Raw genomic sequence first — 23,349 nt, 5'->3', positions numbered from 1 at the left:
ATACATTACACAATACTTAAACAAGGGCAATTAAACCAGACCTTTCAAAGTTTTAACAAGACAGTATAGATAGATGTCCTTTAATGGGTTCAGGGCAAGGTGATGGCACTCTAAGCTTTCATTTTTTGAAAAAAATCATCAAAAATAAGAGAAAAGAACAGATGGGTGTAAACTGATTTCAACCAGATTTCTTGTCCTTACAATCCGAAGGTCATTGTTTCCTTTTGCAAGAAGGCGCTCTTCCCCTCAATTGACCGTAAATGAGGTACTTTTCCAAAGAAAACATATCAGAAAATGCTTAGAAATAAAAAGTAAGAGAAAAATGCAAATGTGGTGCTCATTAAGCACCATAGTCCCTCAGCAATAAATGGTAAAACTAAATCCGATTTTCACCCCTTTTTTAAGTACGTTTTTTATAAAGTTTAGTAAACATTGATAGATTTGTAGATTTAAAAATAATGAACCCTAGCAAAATAAGTAAAAGTCAGTAAAAATGAAGTCCCACTACTAATAGATAAGATATTGCTGGTTTTGTCTTTTTCTCCAAATAAGATTCTAGTGTAAGTGCGGTCACTGGTTGAAAAGACTTGACTGAAAACATGAAATGCAAAATGTCACAAACAGTCCTTTGCCTTTTTTCCCTTTTGATGTAAAGCATCACAAACCAGCCAGGTTCATTAACACTGTGCAGTTTAACAATGTCACATTAGAGGACTTTTGGGTCTTGTAGTCCTCAAACTTCAAACACTTCAGACACCCTGTGCTGAGATTTAGGGCTGCTGACAGAGTGCCAACTGCTGTCCCAGCTAAACAAAGGTCCTAAATGAAGTTTGTAAGGCGACGTGGTTTTGAGGGATTATTTCCGGATGGCGACTTAACATTTCTTTCCGATAGCTTCAGGTGATTGACAGGAAGCACTGACAGGAAACAACTCAACTCATCTCAGTGAAAGAAGGAGCAAACCAAATGAAGGTGTGACTGTTACTGTGATGGATTATCTCAGTGCGGAAGCTGTTTTTCATTTTGCACATATGAATGGATATCAGCAAATTACTTCTTGCGGATAGGAAAACAAGGAGGTGGAGAAATCTAGACTTGTCACAAATTTAAAATGAGAGGAAGACCAGGAATGAATAAAAGACTTGCACTTGAAACAACAGTTTCATACTGATGATTTTTTTTTTTTTTAGTAGAGGCTTATAGAAGTAACTGTAAAGTTAGTCAGTCGGTCATTTAGTCAGTGTCAGTGGGTGGCACTAAAGAAAAAGATATTCAAAATCAAAAAGATTCATCCTCTGGAGAGCATGAATGTGGTCAGAAAATATTTTTTGGATACAGCTAAAGCTTTGGCCTAATAGTGGCACTAGAGGAAAGGACATCAGGTCACCAAAAACATGAGGATTCATCCTCTGTGGATCTTGAATATCAAGAGGAAATTTCATGACTATGTCGGCTGTACTTGTTGAGGTATCTTGCTCTGCACCAAAGTGTTGGATGGACAAAACTGTTAAATTCAGGCCAATACACGCAAAATTTTAAACTAGACTAATAAACTAACTAACAAATAATAACTAAAGGTCTACTTACTAACTTTTTGGGAGCTTTCATGCTTTTCTTTTTATAATATATTTCTCGAAAGACCCTTTCTGCGTTTAAAGTTGTCGGACAGCTGTCAAAATGAATGTGTTTCAAAAGTAAGGTTACCCATTCAAGCTATCAGTTATCTTTTCTATTTATTTAATTTTTAACATGAGCAACAAAAATAAAAAATGAAAATGGCACAGAGTACAACATCAATATATCATTCCTTTACCTACACAAACCCTCCCAACCATCTCCATCAGACAAAGACAGAAACAATATAAAATATTGATAATGAGTGTTAAGAATTCATAGCAGCAAGAGTCATCCCGAGGTGGATAGGCAAACTTTGCGGTGGTCAGTGATGAACAGTGTAAAGTTCCAAAAAATCGAAATTTGAGATGTAAAATTTAAGCGATGCACAACGTTCAAGATAACATCGCTGCAAAAGTTCCCTCTCATTGCAACTCACCACTGGGAAAAAGAGACGTCTCAAACCAGCGCTAACCAATTCTGCCTGCAATCATGTGTAGGCAGCCTCAGACTGTGCTGCTATTGTGGCAACAGTATAACTTGTGGAACAGATAATAACCATCAATTTCCTGCACTCTTACTCAGGTGTTCAACGAACATCCTGCGTTCCGGTTAGCCAGTGACGGCTGCCTGCGCTCGCTGGCGGTGGAGTTTCAGACCACCCACTGCGCCCCCGGAGACCTGATCTACCACTCCGGAGAGAGCGTCGACACCCTGTGTTTCGTTGTGTCGGGGTCACTGGAGGTCATCCAGGACGACGAGGTTATCGCCATCTTAGGTATGTGGTCATGTAATTTTGTAGATGATTATTGAAGGGAGAAAGTGTTTTCTAGTGAAATAGGGAGTCAAACTCCCAAAAAGCACTTGTAGTTTCAGTGCCTTGATGTATCCAGGATCTGTGTGTGTGTGTGTGTGGATTGGTTGTGAATCAATTAAAGGTGGGGTATGCGATTCTGGAGAAATCCAACACCATGACAAATACCATGATATAGAGTGAACAACGACACAGCAAGTAATATAACTAACATTAGGTTGTGGATTAGCTTAGCTAGGTTGTGGGTTAGCCAACTGTCGCTACAGTTGCTGCTGCTAAGCTAACAGCCAGAGAGGACGAGACGGTTTCCCAGAGCGAGCACAGCAGCTCCAGACAGCGATACTCACAACTCTCCTGCTACTATAGCTAACATCACAGCAGCAGGATATCTTGGCAAACTAGAAAGTGAGCTGAATGTCCACGGGCAAGTCATTTAACATTACCTGACACACAAATCATGGCTGGAATAGTGTTGTGTGGCTCGGTCCGAGTCTCTTTGTTTGTTTCCCATTTACAGAGCTAGAGCTGTGTACAAACACCAGAGTTTTCTTTTCAGCACACAGAGCGGGCAGCTAGCGGACCGTGAGCAGATATTCTCTGAATTTGACAAAAAGACATGTATTGGATTAGTATCACATACCCTACCTTTAATTGGTTAGTCAATTAACAGAAAATACATTGACAATACTTTTTATAATCAATAAATTGTTTGTCAATTATCAAGCAAAAATACAAAACTCCAACCTCTCATGTGAGGATTTGCAGCTTTGTCTGTTTTATGTCATTGTAAACTGTAAATAACTTTGGGTTTTTGACTGTTTGTTGGACAAAACAAGACATTTGAAGACATCATGTACTGTGGGAAGTTGTGATGGGCCATTTTTCACCATTTTCGGGCCTTTTTATAGACAAAAATAATTGTAATTGTTATGAATTGGATTTAATGCTGTGTTTAGAGGAAGAAATCAACCCTCTTTTCAACACTAACTGTTTTGCATTAAAAGCATTAAAACTTCCACAGTGAAAAAGCTCATAAATAGAGACGCATAAGGAAGGAGGAAAAGGATGAACACATAAGAGTCTGGCAAGTTGAAAGATTGCTGTACAAACCTATGATAACAGTAAATGCCAAATAACTCACTGATTCATATTGGGAATAAAAGAATCATAAAAACATAATCAATGTGTGTCTCAGGCAGCTCACGAAGACCTGAAAGAAGATGGAAGAAGATTAGATGAATGAAACTTGTCATAATAAAGCAAAAGAGAAACAACTAAAAACTCAAACAAACTACTTTGATTTTACAGAAACAATATCCATTGGGTTTGGGGACATTTGAGAGAAGATCAACCAGCTGACAGTTGTATGTGTTTTATTTTTAGAGAGCAAGAAAACCTGTCCTGTTTTTTTTTTTGTTTGTCTTTTTTTTGGTCGATGGTGACGCATTTTTGATCTTTTCCGATTTGAAGGGTTTTCATAATCCCAGCAGGTCAGAAAACTCTCTCCACCCATACAGAAAAACACGTAATCTTTCAACTGAAGTGAAAATCACTCACACATGACAGTGACATAATTATATTTGCTATTTTTACGCTTGCTTTTTGAAAATGTAAACGCAGAAAGCAAAGGGATGGGCGCACTTGAAAGATGAGTCACTTCAATTGTTACATTAAAAAAACAGCTGACATTGTTTCTGACTTTCAAGTATTAAACACAAACAGCCAGACTCTTATCTGCTGCCGTATATATTTCCCTCTGCAGCCTCGTACTGTAATATTCATGAGGAGGAGAAGAACGAGGGAACCAGAAAGGAAGAAGAAGAGGCTAACAGAGATAATGTCAGGGAAACTGCTTTTTACTGAGACAAGCACAGATTGCATTAAAGGCAAAAATGGCTGCAGCAGCCAGTGTAGTGCACACTCATAACCATCAGCAGGCCCCAGATCAGCGTTTAGTGACAGCTAATAACAAGAAGGAAAGATTATTACAACAGAGAGCGAAGCTGCACAGCAGATTGGTGTTGTTGAGATCATTTGGTGTGTGGTCAAGTTCTGCTGTAACACTCTCTCACACACCCAAATAAACTTTACTTACCAACAACAAAATAAGTCAGTCTGACAGTCCCTGCTGTTGTGAAATTTAAAAGTTAGGCATTGACTGTTGCTACTTACTAGCTTATGATGGAACAACCATGTTAAAAAACGTTCAGGGTTGGTTTCCTGCACAGGGGATCAGTTAAACCAGAAGGAGGCATTCAGAGTAGTGAATCCTTGTTTAAAAATTGGCTTTTTAAAATAAAGGAAAACTACTGTTTATTACAACTTGGGCTTTATTTCTGTACCCCTGTCAATATAATATAATGATATGATGATAATATAATATTCTACTCACCAAAGTAATTGCTCAGCCCTCTCAACACAAAAACATCAGTAAAACAGGTCCTACCTTGAGCAGGTAGTAAGCAAGCCAGTTAACTAGTCAGATTATCTTTTTTTTTAAACTGAAAGCAAGCGTACCTGAAATTTGGGTAATTACCCGTCATTGCACAGGAAATCTGTAAGTGCGCCCAACTACACTACATAAAGTTTGTGTAACGTGTTTACAACAGATTTTTTGGGTAATAATTATACCGTTCCACATAGCCTTGATATATTATTGCCTTATAAAGTTGTTAAAACGTGTTAGCAAGCAGACACAGAGCAACATGATCATCCCATTGCACTAGTGTTTGTCCAATATTTACTCTCCTTTTAGCTCTGCTTTGGTCTCCACCAACTTTTGAGAATAACATCTGGTTCTTTAGATGTTCTACTTTCTTCACCAGCTAGTCTCGACCTGTGCCTGTCTGCTGTTTGGTGCTGAGCAGGTACTGTACGTGGGTTTATCACAGCTTGTTTGATGAAAACATGCTGCTGCTGCTTGAAACAGGGTTGAGGTGATTGCTGAGAGTGAACCATACCGTAAATATACTGTAATACCAAAACTAGGTTCTAAAAGAGGCTAAAAAGAGTTGGGAGTTGGTGATAATTACCACTTTCACATTATACTGTTATAAGTTATTTCAATGTTGTTTGAATGTTTAAATACAAAATATTTGTTAATGCTTTTAATGGGTTTAAGGTCCAGACATGTGTTTTTCTAGCTCAAAAACATATTGTTTCAAAACCTTTACATGAGCGTGTGGTCTTCCTCTCCACCTTTATTACCGCATTGCTGCCTTCTGCAGTTGACTGAAATATCAGTTGTAGTTCATCTGGGTAAAAAAAGAAAAAGACCATTTATTTTAGAACTAGGTCACTGGTAAAATATACTGCAAATGTTTATTTTTCTTTTTTATTGTAGACATGCTATATTATCGATAATAAATCAATGTTACATTATTATGGAAGATAGTGATCCAGGCCAGTATGCATAAAACTGCTGCAGCCCCAGATTTTAGCCAGATTGGGATCTGTGATGATCTGTTGCTGGCACGTAAGATAGTAATCCATTATGTTAGAGCTATAGATCCACTGCAGCAGATAGTGAGAATCTGTTGCAGCTGCAGTTTATGCTGAACAAAAAAGACATGCATGATGTGGGAGAAAGAGAAGATAAAGTGGGAAAAACAGCAAAGAGATAATCTGTGAAAATACACGCAAAAGTAAAAAAGAAGAATTAGAAAAAAGAAGGTAAAAATAAAAGAATGTGGAGAGGAGAGATGTAAAGAAATATTTTTGGAAAGGGACAGAACACACAATATTGGGGAGACAAAACATCAAAGTGGAAGACAGATAGGCAGGAAGGAAGAGAAGAGTAAATGCATGACAGAGTGGACCCTCTGATTGTCGCGGCCCATCTCTGCAGCCTCTCCCTTTGGGTTGCCTCCACACTTCCTTAACTTCATTAGGAGGCAGAGTCAGACGAAGCAGCAGTCAGAGGTTCATAAGAAGCATATTAGATGTTTGATAAACTGCTTCATCACACTGAGGACATTAATTAATAAATCTTCAGCTAGTTGTCATCAGGAGCTGCTGTTGTCATGGAGGGATGGACAGGGTCAAAATAAGAATATTTTCTCAACATGTCTGCTGCTGTTTTTCCATTCAAGTCAGATGTGTTTCCTCCAAATTGTGCAGCTCGCCTTTTGAATTCATTGGGTTTTAGGTCCTTTTCAGGGCTTAGTGTCTCACAGAGAGAACCTTCTGGCTAGCAGGAAGGTGAGAAAGCTCTTGCGGTCTCATGTTGAGGAACGTTAACTTCAGCTAACATACCAGGGGCCACGCCTGGACCCCGGGAGCCAAATCTGAGACACACACTCTTAAATGTGAAGTGTAATTTTAAGCTTCATAAATATACTATTTCACATTAATCGCCTTGTTGCAAAAAAGTTTTGAGAGTTTGCAGAAAGATATTAGAGTGGCAATTATACTACAGCCTTTTTAAAAAATTGATTCATCACACTCTTCAAAAATATGCAGAGCAATCATAACTGTTCTGGTTGCTTTTACTTTATTTGACTTCATTTCCTTTGCAAATTCTGGTTACTTCACTCCAGGATTTCCGAATTTTTTTTGTACGATCAGCCCTCTCAAAAATATATCTATATTAGAGCACGGGCCTTATTTGATAATAAAATACCATAAATTCTAAACAAGTGCATGAGGCTTTTATACTGTACCTTAACTGAAAAGAGATTCAGGCCTTTATATACTAGAGACAGACCTTTATTTCTAATTTCCCGTTTTATAAGTGTGCTATATTTGATGATATTTTAGTGAGAACACTGACTGCTGTGTCAGTTTGCTGTTGCTGCTGCTTGATATTAATGCAGAGTCAACACTCTGTTTCATATTAAAAGACTTCAGCGCCCCTTCAGGGAGCTGAATCCCCTGTACGGTGTTGTTAAACATCTGCAGGAAGTGTCGAGATTCATTAACAGCTGCTCTATGTCATGAAATCACAGCAAAGTAGAGTTGATCAGAATGAATGAAACCAATGAATGAGTGCATGAAATAATAGAGAAAGAGAAACTCTGAATAACATAGTGGTGAATGTGGCATGAATATGACTATATTGTTGTACTGATAGGATTCATTCTGTGGAAATATATATAAGTACCACTAATTTTGGAAATATCAGCCATCTTTTGGTCTGCCACTTTGGTCCAGACTGACTTATCTCAGCAACTATCGATGGACTGCCATGAAATCTTGTGCCGAAATTTCAGTTCGCAGATGAAACTTAATGGCTTCGGTGATCCTCTGGCTCTTCCTCTAGCGCCACCAGCAGGTTTACATGTTTGTGTCTGAATGAAATATCTCCACAACTACTGGAGGAAATTTGGTTCGCACATTCATGCCCCCTCAGGATGTATTGCAATCACTTTGGTGATCCCTTAACTTTTCCAATAGTGCCACCATCAGGTCAAAATTTCGGTTTGTCCAGTACTTTGGTTTATGACTAAATACCTTTTTAAAACTAATAACATTTCCATCACGCTCAGCGGTACTTTGTGGTAAGTGCTAATTAACAAATGCTAGCATGCTGAAAAGCTAAACTAAGATGGTGAACATGCTATGACATTACCTTGTAAAAATCATTATGTTTTACAAGAATTGTCGTCGTGAGCATGTTAGCATGCGGATGTTAGCATTTAGTTCAAAGCACTGCTGTGCCTAAGTACAGTCTCACAGAGCAGCTAGCTTGGCTGTAGACTCTCAGTCTTGTTTAACTCAGACTGGCTGTTATGACCAATGGTTTTTTGTGTCTAGGGGTATGATTCTCTCATGGGGTGCAAGAGGTCCTGGGTTCAAATTCCTAACGAACCCCCAATTATGTTACAACCCTTCAGGTGTCTAGGGATAAGGGAAGCAACATACTGCCAGTGTAGTCAGGCAAGCTCTGCCATTTATTGCTTAGTGTACCAACAATAATATAAATTACAAAGTTACAAGTTTCTGCTCAACAGTTAAATACCAAACAATCAACAGAAAAAGGAGTCAAGTGAGGCGAGGCATAAAGAGGAAGGGCGCCTAAACCTACTGCCCAGATCCTGAAAACCACTAAACCAGTGTTAAGGTAGCTTCAGAGCTAACAATCACACACATTAACGGTACAATAGAGAGACACAAAGGCGGTCTGCTCAGATTAAATCACAGCCGCCTCTGGCATTTTCATGAAGCGGCTTTTATCAGCTTGAGTGATGGATCAGAACAGGCTTGGGATTGGTTTGTGCTCCAGTCTTCCCCGTTTTCGGCTGGTCCTGCCTCTTTTTGTCAGTGGTTCCAGCCACCAATCCCATGCCTGTTCTTTTTGGTAACAACAAAACTCCCTGACGCTAATTGGATGGCTCGCAAGTTGTTGTCAAATTTTGTGTTGCATAGCAACCACAACAATGTTCCAGTCCTTAACAACAATGCTTACAGCTGCAGTTCGTGTTTGAGCAGGAGAACAAAGCTGCTGTCTGATCGTGACCTCAGGATGGAGAGAAGGAGGGATGGTAGATGGAGGGAGAAGGACAAGGTGGTGGAAGGAGAAGAGTTGGAACGAGGGAGAGAAAATGAAAGGCTGAAAGAAAGAGTGGATGTAAGGGGAGCAAGATAAGGGGTTTGTCTGTGTGTGTTCACAGCATGAAAAGGAGACTTGGTTCTAAAAAAACTGCTTCCCTCTTGAAAGTTTTCCTTGTGACAGCCGCCCCGCCACTTCTTTTTTCTCTTGCGCTGAGAAGGAAAGGAAGTTCTGCCAGCACCAGAGCTCATGTTGGGAAACAGAAAGCAGGAGAGAGAGAAAGAGAGAAAGAGACATGATGGGTATAATAAAAGAAAAATGTTTGTGAATTTTTTCATCATTTACGTCAAATTGGTTTACATTTAAAAGCTGCCATTCGTCATTGTTTTGAATGCAGCTTGAGATGGATCTAGAGGGACAGTAGCAGGATGGAGGAAGGGTCCTGCAGTTTCCTGAACATTCTTTATTGATCAAACTCTTTATCGATATTTTATAGATATATTATAAGAAGACATTCAGAGATTAACTTCAATCAATATTTATCTTTCAGAATCCTTCAGAATATGCAGTGTTTGGTGTTCTTTTCCGTAGAGACACATCAGTGGTTAGATCATGTACGTATACTTTCGGGGGAGAAACGGGTGTCCTGCAGTGATTCTGTTGATCTACATTTGGCAACTTGTTTTGGCATTGGTTCTTTTTTACTTACATTTTTACTTGTGTGAATCTTAGAAAGACTTGAATTCACAGCCTTCTAATGTGTTCTAACAGCGTTCCATTCTAACATTAGTGAAAGCATTACCATGTTTAGCATTAGCTAATAGTATTAGCATCTAGGGTGTAAACGGTGTGTGTACTCGTCCCGAACCGTTTGATACAGGACGTTCGGTTCGGTGTGTGACTTCCTCAGATCGGTTCGCCCCTTTGACCGAAACTATTACTGTCAAAATAGTCTAATGTGTTGCTTAGCGGAACGAGACAAAAACAGACCGGAAGGAGAGTCCTTCTCCCCACAGCGCTCAGGCAGCCTCTCACTGCAGATTCGGGCCGTGCCAAATCAATAACTGATGGCATAGGAGTGTTTATTGCTGCAGGTATGCGACAATACTCGGCCTATATATACAGTCTATGGGTCGTAGAGAATACAGAGAATAAGTTAAGCATATGGTCAAAGTGCTTGAGCCACGCTACAGTGTGTCTTCATGTGTGCATTTCAGTCAGTCTGTTGTACCTGCCCTGTGTAAACCAGCAGAAGCTGCATGTGTTCAGGAATTATCAACAGGTCAGACTCTTACAATGCAGCATTACTGACATTTGTGTTATTTATTTTTTTCTTATTGACTATATGACAGTATTTGAGTGCATTAACTATTATATTACAGTAAGAATCATGGCCGATGAGCCACTGTTGAATGTTTACATTTTTCAAAATAAATTACAAGCTGAAATGCCCTAAAATGACAACCGTACAGAGGAGAAACCATTTTGGTTTAGGAAACGACACGGTCTTTCCTCGCGTGCCACTCTCAGAACAAACTTGAGGTTTTTCCTCATCTACAAGTTACTCTCAATATTTCTCTTATCTTATTTATCTTATCTTTATAATACTTATTAAGCTACTAGCCTGGCTGTGGAGTTTTAGCCCCGAATTATATTTTTTGTTTTCATCTTGTCACCTGTCAATCAAGCAATGTGGGTGGAACTGGGCATGCCAGTTTCCTCTGCTGATTTTCTGTTTATGCTGTATGAGTTCCTGTTGGTGGCACTCTTTTATTTGCACAGTCATGGGTGCTTGTTAGCTACTCAGTTACAAAAACATTATATACTGTATATATATTAGTGGTAGAGTACTGGTATGCTCTTCAACCTCATAAGTTTTGCACTTGTCTCTCTTAACACTCAACCACACACACACACACACACACACAGAGGGACTGACTGCATAAATGCTGAGCACAGAAGGGGATGGAAAGATAGAGGAGGAGGAGAAGAGAATAGGGTGGAGGGGGGGATTTTTTGGATTCTCAACTGCTCCTGTTCAACGATTCTCTCCTGGAATCGTTGAACAAGAGAACAAGCAGATAAAGAGAAAAGATGGGCGAATAGACAGTAAAAAAGACAGAGAAAGATGGAGTTTTGAAAGAGGAAGAGGTGGAGAAGATTTGAGAGAGAATTGAAAGAGGGAAATGAGCCAAAATAGAAGGAGCAGAGGAGGATGGGAGGGAGTATGTGTTGGTTGTGGTTTTAAAGCCACTGATTTCCCCAGGCTGCTCCCCAAAGCTGTAACATACTCTGCTCTCATCAGTGTCCAATGGCATCAGGTGGACACACAAACACGCACACTCGAGCAGCAATGGTACATATACGAATGCCAGTGTGCATTTTTTTTTATTATGGCTCTTTAATGTCTCCATGTACAGGCTGTGAATATTAGTTTTCTCTTGGGGGACAATAAAGTATCTAAATGCACACACACACACACACACACACACACAACTCGTACATAGTGTTCATGTGTATCTGTGAGCACATACACATGAACACACAAAAAAACACAATACTTTCCCCACAGTAACAAGGCAATACTGTGGCAGCTCCAGTAAATACTCATAAGTAATAACCGTCTCATTTCCCATCATCCACCAGGTCCACCAGGTCCTGTGTTCCTAGCCAAACTCATTCACCAGAAGCTTTGATGTGTAACAGTGAGTAGATTTCAGTCAGTAATGTACGTGTCAGTAGATGAGGTTTCTCTTGATTAAAAAGATCCAGATTCTGTAGGATTGAAAACAGTCCAGAAACCATTAATGCAGTGGTTCCCCACATAGAAGTCAATAGGCTTACTGGTTTTCGTCAAAAGAATGGTCATTTGTTACATCGACTGACAGCCGGAAGAGTACTTAACTCCAGATCAATTTATCAAAAGGTGAGAACCATCAGAACAACAAGGTTTTACGATAAACGATCAGTGACAAAGCCACATGTATCTGGTTTGTGGTGGTGGCTCAGTTGGCAAAAGTTTACTAAGGCTGGGCTGTAAACCAAAACTTTACCAATACCGAATTCAATAAATGACTAAGAATGTTAAATTTGTATCATAAGGTCTACTTACTTGGTTATTCCGGAGCTCTTGGCTGAAATCTCCAGAAAAACCAAGTGGATGGAGTTTCCTCCATCTGCCATATTTTGCTCATGATGGTATGTGTGCAGATGAGCCTTAAATCCATTGTCAGTTGATAGCTTTTTGTCCCACTATCCGTGGTGCAAAAGGGTCTGGTCATACTATAAAGTAGTCGAGTAAAATTCCTTCTTCGTTGTGAGTACCTAAATTTGGTTAGCATGCTCGCTATTTCATTAGCTAGTGCAGAAAAAAGTTAGCTACCTTGCCAACTAAAAACAAAGTAGATCAACTTTATCATATATCTACTGACTCAGACCACAGCCACACCAAAGGGCTTTTGTACTACAAATTTTATTTTTTTATATTTGAAACAGCATTAGCTAAAATGTTAGCCTCCTCAGTTTTGTACTTAGGATATTGTGGCAGCCCTTTCAAAGGCTAACTCTGTTAAGATAGATTGCTATTGGTAGAAATTGTCTGTCAGAGTTTACCAAAGTTAAACTTTGAGGTAAATTCTCTGCACATATTTGCTTCCCTGCCTTGAGTAAGTGCACTGATCACAGAAATTGTATTCAAATGAAATGAATTTAGTGAGAAAGTTTGCTGTCATAATTGTAAGGGTGACCAAAAAGATGGCGAAGATGTTGTCGGTCTATGCCACACTTATCTATATATCTATATCTTCACAGCCATTGGACAAAAAGCCAAGAAATTTTGCGCAGATAGTCATAATCCATAGAGGATAATCCTTAATTATTTTGGTGATCCCTTGACCTTTTCTCTAGCACCAATCTCAGAACAAACTTTACAGCTGTAAAAATAGCTAAATCGTCATTATGTTGTTTGTCCCTGCAGTCACTGTCATATTATGAGGTGTACTGAAGACTTTGAAGGGGTTGCTTTTGGGGCTTTAGTTCTTTCATCTTGTTCCTAGGATGGTTTAACTATGAACGCCCCCTATGAGCAGTGCCTTAGATTAATGTGAGTACGACTAAAGCAAGAGCAACTGCTGAAAAAGACAAGTACCCCTTAAATCGTAAATGGTTTATGTCATGGTTCAAATATCCATTAAAAGTATTTTTTTATGTTGTGTTATGTTAGTTTTAAATGTCATGTATGTACAATATTTTGAATCTTTAAACTATTGATTACAGCCAATTAAAAGTGCCAAAAACATAAAAGGATCACTTTCCACTTTCGTCTTCTTATTATCTACTTGGCTTTCATTGGGTTCCTTACCAGGTTACATTTTCCCCCCATGCTTGTTATCCAGACATTGCCGCCTGTTTCTATCAAAACTTGGATAAATTGTTGGTCTTTTGTCTGTGAGAACAGCTGGATCAACAGACGACCACACGCTTTTAGCCTGAATTATCTATTGATGATTTCTGCTCTGCTCTAGCTCGGAGAAAAATCACTCACTCTCTTTTTTTTGTTTTTGTTTTGCCAAAATGATGAGCTGATTAATTTCTTAATCCATTATTCATGCTTGGTTATGAGAAGGGGATTTTAGACTGGCCTTCTATTCACACAGCAATATGTTCTGGCCCAGCAAGCAATACGTCAGCAGAGAGCAGAAGGAGATGAGCCTTCAGCCACATATGAGTCTGGCTGCATTACAAGATCCAGTAATAAGAATCAGTGCGGTGCTGTTTTGATGTGGAATACATTAGAAGAGGGATATACAGTATCAAGAGTGTAGGCGAATGGAGCGATGATGAAAGGCAACTTAAACCAGAGAGATGTAAAATGTCTTAATGCAGAGCTGCTTTTCATGACCATGTTAAACTCAGATATCGTCCTTTGAAACTACTGACACTTATCACCTCATATAAAAGTATCTTATGTCCTTTTCTGACAATACTGTGTACCAAACAGGATGTACCCGACTATCTAACAGATTTCAAGATAAAGAACTAAACCAAAGAACTGGTGAACAACAAAAACAGAAAGAAAAGTTTAAATGTTAAGTAAAATACCAGTGATGGAATATAATGTAACTAAGTACATTTACTCAAGTACTGTACTGAAGTACAAATTTTAGGCACTTGTACTTTACTTGAGTATTATTGTTGTTGAATATTGTCCATTTTATAATACTTAATACTTCTACTTCATTACAGTTTAGAGGGAAATATTGTACTTTTACTCCACTACATTATTTTGATAGTTATAGTTATTTAACAAGTTAAGATTTTGCACTGAAAACATATGATGACCTTTATAAAATATGATGCATTGTTATAGATTAAACTACCCAACTGTATGTAAAATAGTATCCGATAATAATAACAATCCAATAAAATAATTGCTTAACACTTACAGGGCACATTTTTCTGATCTGAATACTGAATACTTTTTATACTTTAAATACATTTTGCTGATAGTACTTATGCACTTTTACGTAAGTAACATTTTCAATGCAGGACTTTTACTTGTAATGGAGTATTTTTACAGTGTGGTATTGCTTTTACTTAAGTAAAGGACTGTATGTAAATTACTCACGGTAAAATATTGAGTACTGTAATGTAACTCCGGTGTTTTTGTGTGAAGATAACAGGACTGACAAAGGAAAGCCTGCTGAAACAAAAGGACAAGTATAAAACTGAGAAGAGCAATCTGAACGCTATTCTGTTAAAACTCACGTCGCACAAAAAGTTTGTGGTTGTATTTGGGGTGATGTGCGAGACTATTTGGAGTCTTATCATCACCAGAGGAGGCTTCAGGAAGGCACTAACCTCACCAAGATACCCGCACATACCTTCTGTAAAACCAACACTACAGATTAAACAAGATATAAAGTGTTAATCAGTGATCTTTAGAGGTGTTGGTAGGCAGATTTTGTTAGCTTTAGACAGAGCACCTGCTTCCAGTCTTTATGCTAAGCTAAGCTAACTGGTCGCAGGCTGTCGCTTCTTACCGAACAGACAGATAGGAGAGTGGTATCAATCTTCTCATCTAATTTTCAGCAAGAAAGCGAACAAGCTCATCTAAAGCTAGCAGTTCAAACTAGTCTTTTATACGCTTTTTACACCACGTATATGCAGGTTTTTTAAAATAAGGTGTTGCCACGGTGTTTCTGGTTTAGCAGCACCGTGCTGGGCAGGTGGTAGGTGTGTTTACGGTGTTTGTGTGCTCTGAAAGACGTCACACCGCGGATATAAAGTCACACAGCTGATGGACTGTTAGCCTAGCATGCTAATACTATATAAACATATGGATGAGTTGTTGTTTACAGACATCCGCAGATAGAAACAGATGAAGAGCTGGGGGAGTCGCCCTGGAAAAGGGTCCACCCGAGCCGATAAAAACCAGTGACTAATGCAGAGTCATTTGAGCCGGGAATGAATGCCGATTGTACCCTTTCCCACTGAAGACAAAAGCTAGATGTTAGAGGGGGTTTTTGTGCAGTGTGAAAGGGGCTTTAATGAAGGTTGAGACTCAGGGACTGGAGTCAGACTGCCTTCATCGTCGGCCGGTAAAAAAAAGAAAAAGCTACGGGTCGTGCAACTGAAACCTGAGAAAAGCACGAGTTATTACAATACTATGATAGTGGATGACCACCGGATGTATTATCTAGGCTTTAACACGTCTTGAAGCGGAGTTTGAATACCTTTTTTGAATTAGTGAAGGGGGAGCGTGTTCAAGCTAAAATACTATGTTAAGTCACTCTTTGAAGTGCAGTTCAGCATATTCATCTCGGAAAAAATAACTCCGCCTTCATGATCTGAAGCTAATATAAACACTGCCCATGTGTTGTGAAGACGAGACGCAGCAGCATAATTAATACATCAATTATCTTAATGAATGATGTCATTAGCATAAGTGGTTATGATTTAATATCATCATGTTGGGACTTTTAGGTTCCTCTTGTTGAGAACAGAATGAGCTTCATTAAACTTATTTATTACTTTTTATACAGTGAACATATTGAGTAGAACTCATTAATCATCAATTCATGTCTAAAACTGGAAAAAGTAAAACTGTTTCAGACATATTGCATAGTAACCATTTATCTGTGGCAGGGACAACATTTGTCTAGAGTCTGAAAGCATCAGTACTATAATTATGAAAAAATGTTAATGGTAGTAGTACTTCTAATCCAATAAGGACCACTAATGCTGCTGTTGGTGGATATCAGTGTCACAGCAGCTGTATCGCCACCCTCTCAGTTTTCCAGGATAATGGTCTGACAGGGGCAACAGCAGCATCAGCACACCAGCTGAAAGTAGCAGCCTGAAATGCCTCTTACTGGACCGACATCTGGTGAGCTGCAATGCAAGATAAAGCTATACGAGGACACACACCTGCCCACAGGCAATCTCTTGTTCTGCTGATGGGGGATACGGGCTATAGCTGCATTTAGTGTCATCTCCACATTTGTCAGGATGTTAACTGAGTTGATCCTCACGTAGACAAACAAAATGTCCAGTTGAGTTAATTTAAAACCAATGCACTTATATGAATAATCACCATTGGTTAAACAGAGATCTCTCTTATAGTAGATGTAGAAGAAAAGCACTGATTACACCTTCAGTTCTCTTTTTAGTTTGGTTTGTTTATGTTCCAACTAGATGTGAAGATCTAATTAGACATCCAGCGTGATTCCAGTGGGATCCGAGGAGTATTACTTTTTATCACCAGTGGTCAGGATGATATGGGGAAAACTAAACTTTGCAGTAAATTAAGTATGGAGAAATTTAATTTTTATCTGTTGTTTTATCTGCCATCATCATACACAGTGTGATTATTTGCTCCATGTAAGAAAAGAAGAAGAAAGAAAAACATGAAGCATATTTTCACAAAGTGGAGCATTGGAACATTTAAAGCACTGCCCATCATACTGTATTCAGACGTACATGTACCCATGTTCTCTGGTGGTTGAGCTCTGTAACAGTCAACATGGGAATTAAATGCTCAGGATTGAAAGGGATGCAGGACATGATGTAATTGGACAAGTAAACCAGGTCTTGTAAACAAAAGACAAGTGAATCAAAGGTAGCTTCTTTATTGGACAGAGTTTTTGTCATCAGGTTCCGGTCAAATCTACTCTAATTTCAGTTTCTGTAACTTAATCTAACTGTGATGCTTCAGTTTACCTTATCTGGGCTTGGAGACCTGAAGAAATAGCTGAATGTGTTACTCTTGTTAGACCAGCAAGACCTGATGTGTCTCGTTTTTGTGCTCTGTTCTCACCAGGTAGCTGAACACACACTACAATTTCTTTTAAAAAGCTGGAATGAATTTTATTTTTAAATTAATATTCATCATTTTATGTATAATTCTATTATAAATCTAACACAAATTAGATTTAAATAGTCTCCTTACTTACTATTGAGAAATATTGATTGCGTTTGTCGGGTCCCACCTGTAAGTTGACGAGACATTTGTTTTCACATTACCTGTATGGGTGCTGACATTTTCACTGCATACCATCAGGTAACAATTACTACAAATCTCTTGCACACTCATTGGTGGAGGGAAGGGGCTGCCCTTCATCAACTCCCTTCAAACACTGTCACACATGCATGTTTGCTGGATAGCCCAATACACAAAATATGTTCCTGCAGGACCTTTTTGTACCTCATGTTCAGTGTGTAACAGTGTACATCAAAAACTAATATGAGCAATGGTTTCGGTTGTGGGTGAGTAATCAGCAGCATTACAAAGCCTGGCGACAGGGGTCACAGCACCAATGTATCCATCTCCACCCACCTTATCGTAATAGTTCTCTCTGTGATTTTTAACACCACTGTAAGTGTCACACTCTGTGCACACAGCCACCACCACCACACCGTGGCCCGTGTGACCGCATCCACATCCAGATGGCTAATTGGCGAGGAGCTGCAGATCTCCGGGGAGCTAATTCCAGACGAGTCCTGCTGCCTGAGTCGCTGTTGGATGTTCGGAGAGAAAGGGGCCCTTGGAGCTGCAGAGGAGGGCTTGCCGAGATGAGATCTACTCACTCACACACTCGCAGTGACACACACACTCTGTCGGCATTTTCCGACAGTATGTTGGATGCAATATACGTATATTACTCATGGTGTTGTCACAGCTGTCCACCAGTGTCCAGCAGTGTGGACTGCTTTCCATCATATCTTATCCAGGTCAGCTCAGAAAAATGCTGAGCTGATGGTTGTGGCAGGTTTGACACAGATTTGAGTCCTGATTAGCCCAGATTTTCCTTTTTTTTTTTTTTGTGTGCATATTGCAGCCAAAATGTGACTGGATCTCTTCGGGTGAAGTGGTATAGAAGCACCATTATAGTTCATTTGCTACTTATTAAAAAAGTTTTTTTTTACATATTATTTTCTCGTACTTTCTCTATTATGTTCCTCACCTTGTGCTATTGACAGTGTTGTTAAAGCTGTTTTGGAGTCTATGAATCCACTTTGTTTGAAAAAGTCTCCGCTCTCAGATTAGATTCTCTTAATAACACTCAGCTGCTTTTGGTGACATATGACACGTTTGATGTTGCTTACAATTATGATTCTTCATCCTCTAATTATTATCAGAACAAGTGTGGTGTTGCCCAGGAGACGCTCACAAGTGTAAAAATGCGTTCATCTGCTATGGGTGATTAGCATGGGGAATGTGTGCTGGCAATTGATAAGTCAAGTGTCCAGGTGGCTGCAGTTGGTTTGAAACCAATGTAGGAAAACAGATCAATATGAGAGGGTCAGTTCTTCAAGCTCCACAAAATCTTAGTTTATTTTTGTGTTTTTGCAAGAAAATAACAGCTTCCTCAATGTCCTTATTTATCTCATTGCACTTTTCTTATAGAGCAGGTCAAGACCGTACTCTTTATAATGAGAGAGAGAGAGAGAGAGAGAGAGAGAGAGAGAGAGAAGGTGGTCACTGTCAGCCAGGTGAGGTTGAGACAGAGATGCACTTCCTCCTACAGTGTACAACATTCAATGAAATTAGGTATGTTTACTTTAACAAGTTTAACTCTGTAATCTCACATTTCAGAGATAAATGACCTCTCAAAATTAAAAATACTCCTAGAGAAGGAGACAGGGCAGATCCTGCTGCCCAATATACTGTATATCAACATGCCACAACCTGAGGGACAGTGAATGACCTACACACACACAAAATGTAGTGTTTAACTGCAAGTCTAGAATTTGTTATTATTATTATTATCCTATCCTACTTATCTGCTTTGAGAGAGAATCTCGAGAGCACATTTTGAAAATGTGTACAAAGACCAAATACCAAGTAATCTAATTAATTCAGATCATTGTGATTATAAAAGAAAAACTCCAAACATCCTATCTAGGACCTTTTTTTTTACCTTACCTTTACCTGAGGAAGACAATTTCAGGTCCAAAAGTTGTCATGTCCATGTATTTTTGTCTTTTAGTGCAGATACTTGTTACCCAGCACCTGCAAAAAATTTATGAATGTGCGTGTGCCTGCTGATGCGTGTTAATATTTCCATTCACAATTACAATGGTGTAAAGAATTGATGCTCTTTACGTTTCCAGTTTATTTAGAATTAACAGAAGTTGAGCAGCAAAAGCCACCGTGGTTGAACAGCTGGAGAAAAGAAGTACAAAAAAAATCGAACTTCATTAACTGAAAAACCACGTTACAGCACACACTGTTTAAGTGACAGCAAGAAAGCGGTCCAACTGACAGCTCTCCAAAAAATACTGCCAAACTTCCAGCAGCTAAACTAGATGAATGAATCCAGTTATTGGACAGTCTACCTCTTACTGCAGTTTGCTCTTACTTTACATGGCACCACCTGCCTCTCTGTTCAGTTATACCACCACTTTCTTCAATTATGTTACAGTCGAGGGTAACTTCTGTGATGAACTGGCGCTATATAAATAAAACTGAATTGAATTGAACATCACTCTGCTGTGAGTCAAAGTTTTAAAAAGTATTTTTCTTTGTCTTTGCCAAGTTTTCTCCCTTTCATTCCACTTGGATTATGTTGGATCTGAAACTGATGAAATAGCTGTAGCTGTGCCCGTTACTTGCTGCTTCGTGTCAGCCTCTGATGGTGTACATTGTGAAATCAACAGCTCTGTGTGCTAAGGACGTGGCCAGGTAAATCTGTTGCTAAGGAAACAAAAAGAGAGGAATTGTGTGGTTTATGCAGAGATGCAGATGGTTTGTGTTTAATAGTTTACGGTCAACGTATGTCCGCACAGCCAATGAGTACCATCCTGTAATTCATTAATGTCGCATGAACTGCCTTCTTCCACCCTTTCTCCTAATATTCTAACATTATTCGAACTGAGTTAACAATTAATATGATGTGATGTGGTGGTCCACAACAGAAGACACCACTGTCATCACAGGCCCCTAAAAATGATATATTATTTTCAGCCTTTTTGTCAGACTTCCTCTTTCAATTAGTACTTCCCAGCTATGGTACCTTCACTTCTCCTATCTGCATGTCTTCTTCTGTGGTCTTGTAGTTGTCACAATAGATTAGGACAAACAAGTTCTTAAGGCATAAAAATATGGCTTTATAAAAATAATATCAAAAAACACTTCCTTAGCAAGCTATTGCAGGAGAGATTGCCATTTCAGTGCACACAAACAAGCCTTTAATCCAGGGCAGCTCTCCAAATTGACTTGATATATTTGTGTCATGCTTCCTATCAGACCGCAGAGGTCCACTTTATGTTCAGGCCTCAGTATTCTACAAAGTAAGCTCATCATATCGTCTAACAGCACCTGAAAAGTCCTTTCCTGTGGCAGAACTGGTGGGGTTGCGTCAGTCAACTTTCTATTGACGACTGGCCATGTAAAGGGACGGTCGTCAGGTCATCAGGTCATCAGGTCTTCAAATCATGTACTGCTGTGCTGTGGTGGGGGATGTTTTCCGGACTTTAGTCGGTGCCAAAGCATAGTGCCTCACAATGACAGCAACAGTTTTGAAGATCTTTATATCCCCAAAACCATGTATTTTATGCTAATTCTTTTTCTGTCTTATAGTCGATAACTATAGAGTTACAACTAACGATGTTCATTTTCAATTAATCTACCAATTATTTTCTTGATTAATCCATTGATAGTTTATAGATAGGTTTATGAAATATCCGAAAATTGTGAAAAATATCCTTCAACATCCATCATTAAATTCCTAAAACCACAAAGGATGTCGTCAAATTTCTTGTTTTGTCCAACCAACAGTCCAAAACCCAGAGATATTCAGTTTACCACTGCATGAAGCGGCAAATCACAACTGATAAGATGTAATTAGGTAATGTTCAGCATTTATACTGTAAAAATGATTTTTTTATCAATTATCAATAGTTGCTGTTTAATTTTCTGTCAGTTGACTAATCAATTAAATGAGTAACTACGTACATTTCATTATACCTGAAATGAATGTTTTGCAACTGAGGTAAATATAAAGCATCTCAGTTCGTCATCATAGTTTTACCTGAGGTGTCACCTTGTATCAAACAATTGATGTATCAATAATTAAAACTCTTGTCTTTGCTCCGTCAAACTCTTATCTATCGTCTCCTGTTTGCTGTGTCCTCAGGTAAAGGCGACGTGTTTGGTGACGTCTTTTGGAAAGAAACCACCCTGGCGCATGCGTGCGCTAACGTCAGAGCGCTAACGTACTGCGACCTCCACGTCATCAAGAGGGAAGCCTTGCTCAAAGTGCTGGAGTTTTACACGGCCTTCGCCAACTCCTTCTCCCGCAACCTCATCCTCACCTGCAACCTGCGCAAGAGGGTAAGGTATCCCGCTCTGTGGACACACATAAAGTACAGACACACACACACAGACCTAAATATTTGACTCAAATGTCTATGTAAGCCAAACATACAATATATGCATCCTGACACCAGCACACACATGGTTATACACAGACATTTTTCAGTCTGAGACTACCTTCTTTTTAGTTGTTTTCTGTGTTGGAGGACTTGAATTTTACTCCAACCAATCACTAACGACTGACTTATCACCCTGCTCTCGCGTCATTTTAGTCAACACTTATTCTGCGTTAGCCCACATACAGTTACGTTAAGGAAGTCTACCTAGAATGGCAATTTAATAGTGAGAATTTATACACTGACGATTTGCTGATTTGATAGGGATAACAGTACACAGCAAGGAGTCCCAGTATATAAAGATAATACAGCAGCTACATTTGGAAGAGCTGAAGATTTCCATAATGTAAACTGTTTTTGTGCTTTTTTCCCCGCTATGTCCATTATTTTCCTTCATCAAAATTAATTGAATTATCATAGTTATGCCATAGCCACATACCAAAGAAAAAAGAGGAGAATGTGTTTAGGTGCTAGTTAGCCTGCCCAACCTAGTGTGTTACTGTTTTGGCAGACAGAGGTCTGGCTAGGTTGATTTATCGTAAGGATCAGGAAAGTCATTTTACTCAAGTTTCACACTGAAAATGTAAGGTGAAAATGGTGATTTGAAACCAGAGGTATACTCTAACAGCAGGAGAAATATTAGCTAATGTAGCTAGCAAGCAGTTAGCCAGTCAGCGTAGCCAGCTGTCTTAGAGGCTGCGTCTGTTAAGTATTTTTACCACTGTTAATTAACACTTGAAAGTTCTCTCTTAGATCTCTCTGTTTACTATAGTACACTATTTACTGACTGCCATTTTATTTGAGTTTCCGAATTCTAAATGTGAAATGTATGCACTCTGTAGTGCCCTCAAAAATTCAAACAATCCCACAATAAAACTGCAAAAACTACAACTGATGATGCAAAATGATGAGGATTCATAAGCGTCAGAAATCTCAATTTACTGCTCATTATACTGTATTATAAACTGCAAATTCAGAATGCCTCGTTGATGCATTAGGCTTTACCATAGCTGTTGAATTTATCCAAAACTAACCCAAAGTTAGTTAACAGTGTTTCTTACTGAACTGCACCTTGGGAGTCGTAGATGACTTCTCTCCTTCAGTTTTTAATGTCCGCAGGCTTCTTCAGCTTTCAGTCACGTAACAATATTTACGAGATAATGAACCAGACTTTATTAGACAAGACTGAGATGTCTAATGGGAAATCTAAGAAGAAAATCAGGGATTGAGAGATTGAAACAGGTGAGGAGAAGCTAGTTCTTCAATTTATCAAGGATTTTTGTCATTTCTCTACCTTTTATGAGAACAGTAGAGTATAAAAGTCCAGGCTTGAGCACACAAACCATAATCACACACACATTTCCTCGTATTTTCTACCTTTCCTTCACATATCCTCTCTTCTGCTTTTTCTCTCATAACAAGTCTGTTGTTTACTGGTCCTTAAGTTGTTTTTCATACTTCATGTTCTCTCAGCTCAAAAGGTCTTTTTCTCAGCATG

The 23,349-nt window shown here is 39.0% G+C and overlaps 1 protein-coding gene across 9 annotated transcripts in view; it reads left to right on the top strand.

The window, feature by feature from the left end:
- kcnh5b (potassium voltage-gated channel, subfamily H (eag-related), member 5b) overlaps positions 1-23,349 on the top strand; it is a 152,515-nt gene that overhangs the window by 87,429 nt on the left and 41,737 nt on the right. For 5 of the 9 annotated variants that reach the window (XM_044166612.1, XM_044166613.1, XM_044166615.1 and 2 more), the window contains exons 11-12: positions 2,200-2,392; positions 21,557-21,753. In XM_044166612.1, coding sequence (XP_044022547.1) covers positions 2,200-2,392; positions 21,557-21,753 — 390 coding nt within the window. Of the gene's footprint in view, positions 1-2,199; positions 2,393-3,449; positions 3,499-4,190; positions 4,308-8,699; positions 8,706-17,819; positions 18,889-21,556; positions 21,754-23,349 lie in introns of those variants that run through there. The other 4 variants (XM_044166619.1, XM_044166620.1, XM_044166617.1 and 1 more) reach the window with 4 other exon arrangements.

Source organism: Siniperca chuatsi, linkage group LG15 (assembly GCF_020085105.1).
Source record: "Siniperca chuatsi isolate FFG_IHB_CAS linkage group LG15, ASM2008510v1, whole genome shotgun sequence".
Taxonomy (NCBI): domain Eukaryota; kingdom Metazoa; phylum Chordata; class Actinopteri; order Centrarchiformes; family Sinipercidae; genus Siniperca; species Siniperca chuatsi.
This window is presented reverse-complemented; position numbering and strand designations above follow the sequence as displayed.